Genomic DNA, 7,552 nt, shown 5'->3' on the forward strand with positions numbered 1-7,552 from the left:
CTATGGGGGATTTTGTTATCCAATTACTGCAACCTGATTTTGGGGGGGGAGAGGAAGAGTGGTAGGGGGAGGGAGAGAGGGGAAGTTTCCAAACTTGTCTCCAGTGACACGAGACATTTACGCTCCGCAAGATAAAACTGCCACTTAGAGCTCAGGAGCGCTAAACCTTCCTGGGTTGGCCTGGGGGCCGGAGCAGAGTCATGGGTTCCCTGGCCCTGCAGCTGTGTGCTCTCTCCTGCCTGGTGGCTCACTCGGTTTCTGGCAGCCCCATCATGAGCCTGGAGCAGTCGCCTCTGGAAGAAGATATGCCCCTCTTTGATGATGTCTTCTCAGAGCAAGATGGTGTCGACTTTAACACACTGCTACAGAGCATGAAGAAAGAGTTTCTCAAGACATTGAACCTGTCGGACATCCCGATGCAGGATGCAGCCAAGGTTGACCCACCAGAGTACATGTTGGAACTCTACAACAAATTTGCAACAGATAGGACCTCCATACCATCTGCCAACATCATTAGGAGTTTCAAGAATGAAGGTAAGTGGAGATTTTACTGATCAAATTTGGATTCGAGTTTTTAGAAGCGGTGAGTAAATTTACAATGCGTGGAAATGATAAAGGTGAAAACATCTATATAGGGGTGTGTGTACACAGATACCCCAAAACAAGGCACATTTTGGTCTATACCGTTTTTATGGTCATTTTCCAAATATTATTAAAAGGTATTAAAGAATATCTTTTAATCCAATGCCATAAAGTGTCTACCATTTTGACATTATAATTGGGTCTTTGCAAATTTTCAATTTGGACAGCAGGTAATAAAAAGTACTAATGTTGGTCTACCACTATACCTTTGTCTGTCATTTTCCAGATAGGTCTCAGTTCCGTTTAGCTTTTAATTGACTACAAAATTTGTCAACTTCTACATAGAATGAAAATGATGACAATAGGTAAAATACAGAAAGTTGTGATTTGCGTTTCACTCAAACTTTGGGTGAGTTTCAGTTTTGTGACCTTATTTAAGAAATGTTCAAACAGGACGGAAACATATTTTAGAGATTCTTCCTAAAGTTTTGTTTTGTTTGTTGTGACGTGTATATCCTTGGAGCACTGTTTATAGTTTCCAGGAAGTGCGCATGGCCCAATTAATGATACAGCTTATTCTGTGTCTTTATGAAGAGCAATGTACCAGCTTTAAATATCAGCGGGAAAAGTGTGTTTTCTGCCCCCAGATCTTTATTCAGTACTAAATCTAATGACTTAGCAAGTTAATCCTTTATTTAATATGGTACAAGTAATCAAGAAAAATTTTTTCTAATATCTATGGTAAAAGTTGTGGGTCCAAAATAACTAATTCTTTCATATTTACCAATTATGCTTTTATAGTCATTAGGCAGGTACAAAAGAGGGTTTGGATAGATGTTGGCCAAATATTCTTGAAAACAAAAAGGCGGTGACAAGATTTAGCTCAAGATTTGGATTTTTCAGACAGGGTTGACTTAGTAGATGTGGATAATTAGCTTAATTTCTCTGAATCTGAATTTCCTCATCTGTAAATTGGGGACAATATACCTACGTAACACAATTGAGCAATTTCAAAGAGGTTACAAGTAAGAAAGTACTACATTTGCTATGAAGTATTAAACAAATGTCTGTTGTTACTAATGAATTCCTTAAATTCCAGGCATTGGGGGAAATGTTGAATAGGTATTGCTCAGTCCTGGAGATACTATTTGCCTTTAAAATTTAGGTGACTGCCAAAATTTCAAATATTTAGTAACATATTGGAAATGTGACTTAGTAACATTTAGTAACATAATGGAAATGACAAGCTGAAATTACAGATTCTTTCTGTGGTCAGTCTGAATTGAAAATAAACATCCTCCTTCCCTGGGAAGCCTTCCTAATGTTTCTGAGTGTGGATCCCTGGGTGGCTGGCTCAGGGTGTGGGTGGGAAAATATTCGCATCCCTGGGGAAAATAGGAGTTTTTCGGTTCTCACTTCTGTGGAGGATTTGGATGGTCCAGGTGAGGAAATGGAGTTTTCAGAGCTTCTTATTACTGAAGATCAGTGAGGGCAGGAGCAAACCTCTTAGTGGACAACCCAGCTGCCCCCACCTCTGCCAATCCACTGGTGAAAATGCACAGCCCAAGGTCATGAATCCTGCACTGGGCTCACCCTGTCGGCTGTTATTGTCTTTCCTTGATTCTCTACCATTTGCTCAGTGCAACTCCCTACGAGACAAAGACCAACAAAACAAAACAAAACCTCCTCCAAATCTAACTAACAGGGGAAAACAAGTGCTGCTTCAAGGTGGAAAAAGCATGACTTTATTTCCTACCACTGCTTTGACCTCTCCTTGTCATCTTGGGGAGGTCAGTTCTCTGCACTGAGGCTTGATTTCTTCCAGAATCAAATGAACAGAATACCAATACCAGCATTATAGGGTTATTGTAAGATCTAAATAAAACAATTTGCAAAGCACTTGGCACATGTAATTTGCTCAGCAAACACTAGCTCCCTTGCCTGAAAGGTAACACCTCCATTATTACTATATTTGCACATGCACAGTGAACTTATTTTTATATCAGCTTTATTGAAGTATAATGGATATAAACAATAAACTTCACATATTTAAAGTGTATAATTTTATAGGGTTTGACATATGTAAACATCCATTGGAACCATCACCACCATCAAGATAGTGAACACATTCATACCACCAAAAATGTCCTTGTGCTCCTTGGTAAACCCTTCCTCCCACTACAGTGAGCTTTTATTGTGCATTTTTCTAATGGATGGAGCAACCAGTCTATTCCCCTACTTTTGGTCTTCTCATGTTTCCAGTCCAAGGGGAATCAAGTTTTCTCCATTCCTATAAGGGGCGGGGGACAACTACCATATTACTTGATGTATGAAGGACATATGTCATGCCCATAAATCAATTCGGTCTGATGCCCAGAATCATCAACTCATCAATATTTTTAAAGTGCTACCTCTGTTCAAAGCATCATGGTAGATTGGAGGCATAGAAGGGAGGTTAAGCTGTGGTACGTGCCAGTAGGATGACAATCTAGTTGGGAAAAATCCATTCATAAAGACAACTGAAAATCAAGGATGTAAGTGGCAAGGTCAAAGGAGAGGTATAGAGGGTAAATACTCAAGTTACCCAGAGAGGAGTGGGCTCCCAGATAGGGAGGTGAAGAAGGGAGGACCCCATAGGGAGGGGTCACAGCTAGATAGATAGAGATGAGGGGGTAGAGCTTTCCAAGGGTCAGAAGAACATATCCAAAGGTGCAGTATACAGTAAAGCAAAGGAGTGTTTTGGCAAGTAGTGAAGATATCAGTCTACTTTAAATAGGAGACTTTGTTTAATATTTCTACAAATATTAATTGATAAATTGCAATGTTCCATGTTGTAGGGGATGAATGGGAGCTATGACTGGATCAAGAGGTTAAGACCTAATTATAGGTAGCTTTGCGAGCCATGCTAGAGAGTTTAAATTCATTCCACTGATCTGTAATTCTCACTGGCAGTATATGAGATGATTTTAGGTGGTACCCAGAGGAAGCTGTGAATCATGTGAAATCAATATATGTTTTTATTAAAGTGGATTGAAAAAAATCCACATAACTATCATCTCGAACCCCTCATTTCATGAATACTGTTGCTTAGAACAAGTCTAAAAAAGGAAGTTAGTATAAAAACAATAATATCAAGTTAAAGAAAAATATTTAAAATTACAATCTGGAACAAGGACCTCACTGAAATCATGAATTGGATATACAATTGGGAAAAGGCTGCCAAAGATGATAGCGACCCCCTCAATTGGTGGTCCTCAGCATCTTTGGTGTCATGGAACTTTTTGATTGATGATAGATGTCTTCAGGGATTCCTTGTAGACAGGTATTACCTGGGACATGTGTAGAGGAGATTTGGACTCCTATAAAATTCTCAGATAAGGAGTCAACATAATAATATTTGGAGGTGTGTTTCTAAGACTACAGGACCTTTACAATTTCATTTCATAAACATTCTGAGTGATTCCTGTGTGCTGCACTTCCATACCAGGTTCTAAGAGCACAAAATTAAGGCAACCAATCTATCCCCAAGGTTTGTTTCCCCTCATTCTTCCTTACGGAGAACCACAAACCCCAAATTCAACTGCTGTGACCCCCTTAGTGTTATGCCTATCTTGTTGACCTTGTCAGGCTTTGTTGTCTAAAGCAGGGATCAGCAAACTTTTCCTGTAAAGGGCCAGAGAGATAGTAAATATTTTAGGTTTTGTGGGCCGTATGATCTTGGTCGAGACTATTTAATTCTGCCATTGTAGTGCAACAATAGCCACAAACACAATGTAGAAATGAATGGGTGAAGTTCTTTTCCAGTAACCCTTTATTTCCAAAAACAGGTGGCAGGCCTGATTTGGCCTGTGGGCTAGGTTTACCAACCCCTGGTCTACATGGATGTTTTTCAGGAAGACCCCGACTATGTGAGGGTCTCCATCCATTACAAGTACAAATAGGAAAAGCCATGACATCCTCGTCACTGAAAAGCTTCAAGAAAAAAACAACCACCACACGTGTCTCGTTTGATAGCTCCTCACTGGTTAGAAAAATTGGGGGTTTGCCTGGACAATCTCCAAGGTCCCTCCCAGGTCTATAATTCTGTGACCGATAAGCTACGCAAACAAGGCTGGGTGCGTTTTCTCTCATTCATGAGGCGGCCATTTTCCATTTTAGTCTTGGCAGCTTAACTCAGTCTAGCGTTCTACCCTTGACCTTTCAGTATTCTCTCTTAGAGAATGCTAACACTGTGTTTGTTTTCATTGATTTTCCCTCATTCTCTCTGTATCAAGCTTCCTGAATGGACAGGCACTCTTATTGAATAAATAAGCCTCTGTTTTTCTCTGTAACATACTGCAAATCTGATTTTTTTTTTTTTTTCAGATCTGTTTTCCCAACCAGCCAGTTTTAATGGGCTCCGAAAATACCCTCTCCTCTTCAATGTGTCCATCCCTCACCATGAAGAGGTCATCATGGCTGAACTGAGGTTGTACACCCTGGTGCAAAGAGATCGCATGATATATGAAGGAGTGGACCGGAAAATTACCATTTTCGAAGTACTAGAGAGCAAAGGGGACCGTGAGGGTGAAAGAAGCATGCTGGTCTTGGTGTCAGGGGAGATCTATGGAACCAACAGTGAGTGGGAGACTTTTGATGTCACCGATGCCATCAGGCATTGGCAAAAGTCAGGCTCATCCACCCACCAGCTGGAGGTTCACATTGAGAGCAAACATGAAATGGAGGATGCTGGCAGGGGACAACTGGAAATAGACACTAGTGCCCGGAATAAGCATGTCCCTTTGCTTGTCGTGTTTTCTGATGACCAAAGCAGTGAGAAGGAGCGGAAGGAAGAACTGAATGAAATGATTGCCCACGAGCAACTTCCGGAGATGGACAACCTGGGATTGGAAGGTTATTCCAGCGGACCTGGGGAAGAGGCTTTGCTGCAGATGAGGTCAAACATCATCTATGACTCCACTGCCCGCATCAGAAGGAATGCAAAAGGAAACTACTGCAAGAGGACCCCGCTCTACATCGACTTCAAGGAGATTGGCTGGGACTCTTGGATCATTGCCCCGCCTGGATACGAAGCCTACGAATGCCGTGGTGTTTGCAATTACCCCCTGGCTGAGCATCTCACCCCCACGAAGCATGCGATTATCCAGGCCTTGGTCCACCTCAAGAATTCCCAGAAGGCTTCCAAAGCCTGCTGTGTGCCCACCAAGCTGGAGCCCATCTCCATTCTCTATTTAGACAAAGGTGTCGTCACCTACAAGTTTAAATATGAGGGTATGGCCGTCTCTGAGTGTGGCTGTAGATAGAAGAGGAGTCCTGTGGCTTATTTAATAACTGTAAATGTGTATATTTTGTGTTCCTATTTAATGAGATTATTTAATAAGGGTGTACAGATCATAGAAGCTTGCTGCCTTAGGGAATTTGACAGGTCGGTTTGTTGTAGGAAATGCATAATTTACTCCACAGTCTAGTCCCTTCCAATCTATGTTTCTTTGGACTTGCCATTTCCTGGCAAGGCCATCTCTAATAGTAAGTGGCAAGCCCACACTACTTGCCCTTTAGGCCGATTCGAAAGCAACACCCCTAAGCAGAAAAACAGTGTCGAGAGAGGTAGATATTCGTGTATGTATATGTGTACATAGATAAACCTATAAAATCCTTTTGGTTCTATATAGGCAGATTCTACTCACACACCTGCATAACCCAATCAAATGTGTATATGTTAAAAGACAGTGGGATGTTCTTGGTCACCTCCTCTCTAAGTAGTATTTCCATCAGGATAATTTGCACCAGGAATTTAACCATCCTAGGAAGTATTACATTTCCGAAATACTACTGGAAATGTAGGGGTAGCTTTTGTCAGTTGAGTTTCTGCTATTACTCAGAGCAGCAGGGCCTGGTAAAGGAGGCTGCATGTTTGAGGGGAGGGGTTATTTGATACACAAACCAAGTGACTTCAAGGGGCAGTGGCCTTAAGGGACAACAGCAAAGAATGAGCCCACGGGGGACCAGTGTGCTCTAGAGGGCAGTGCCTGGTCAAGAAAGGAAAGCAAAGGGGACTCCATCTGTTCCTAAGGCAACAGGAAGGCAAGGCCATGTGTGTTGACCTTTATGGCTGCAGAGGGTACAGGAGGTGGGAGGGGCTCTTAGGGGAGGAGGGCAAAGGATAGAGATGCTGTCCTAGGACGTGTTTGTAAAATTATAAGCAGTTCTAATTGGAGAGTTAAATATTTTGGACAAAATAAAATTAACAAAGACCAAGAGGAGGAAAAATCAGAAGGGATCTGTTTGTTGGACTCTTCTTACTATTTTTCTTCAATTCTTCATATTTCTCCTTTGCCTCTGAACCTCTGCTCTTGCTGTTTTCTACCTTTTCCCTTCCCTCCCTCTTTTTTGCCTGAGCACCTTGTGTCCTTCTCCCATTCATGCGTCCCCTATCATCCCTGGCCTTCGTTGCCCCTGCTTTGAGCTGGAAGAGGACACCTGAAAGCGTTTGCTCTTGGGATAAAAGGAGTTAGTGCTCTAATTTCTAGATTTCCCCCTGATATTTTATTTAGTTGAGTTGCTAATATATAAAATGTTTTGTTCATGAAGAATACTTAAGTGTAAGAAAAAGAGAACCAGAGTCAAAATGAATACATTTAAATAAATGAATTAAGAAATAGACACACAACCAAATGACTCGAAAGCTAAGCTGGAATTTGGAAATCAGGTTTGCCCCATGGTGGAAACCCTGTAGCCTTCCCAACCTTCCCACTCTGCAGTCTTTCTGTTTGGGAACTGGCCAGGACTAAGGGACTGGGAAGTATTCCTGATGACAATGGTCTGGGGCGTCTGCCCATTAGTTAGCCAGTTGGAAGGACACTGAGACTTGGTCCCAGTGCCCCCCATGCAGGACCACAAGTGTTGTGCAGGGAGAACCACAGCAGAGCAGTTCTCAGACTGTTCTGACACCTCCAGGCAGACAACATAG

The 7,552-nt window shown here is 41.9% G+C and overlaps 1 protein-coding gene across 1 annotated transcript; it reads left to right on the forward strand.

Moving 5' to 3' along the window:
* Positions 1-200: 200 nt before the first annotated feature.
* BMP10 (bone morphogenetic protein 10) lies at positions 201-5,885 on the forward strand. The gene is made up of 2 exons (XM_059943166.1): positions 201-534; positions 4,948-5,885. Exons 1-2 carry the CDS (start codon positions 201-203, stop codon positions 5,883-5,885), a joined length of 1,272 nt encoding a protein of 423 aa, XP_059799149.1.
* Positions 5,886-7,552: the final 1,667 nt, after the last annotated feature.

Source organism: Balaenoptera ricei, chromosome 13, assembly GCF_028023285.1.
Source record: "Balaenoptera ricei isolate mBalRic1 chromosome 13, mBalRic1.hap2, whole genome shotgun sequence".
In the NCBI taxonomy this organism is placed as follows: domain Eukaryota; kingdom Metazoa; phylum Chordata; class Mammalia; order Artiodactyla; family Balaenopteridae; genus Balaenoptera; species Balaenoptera ricei.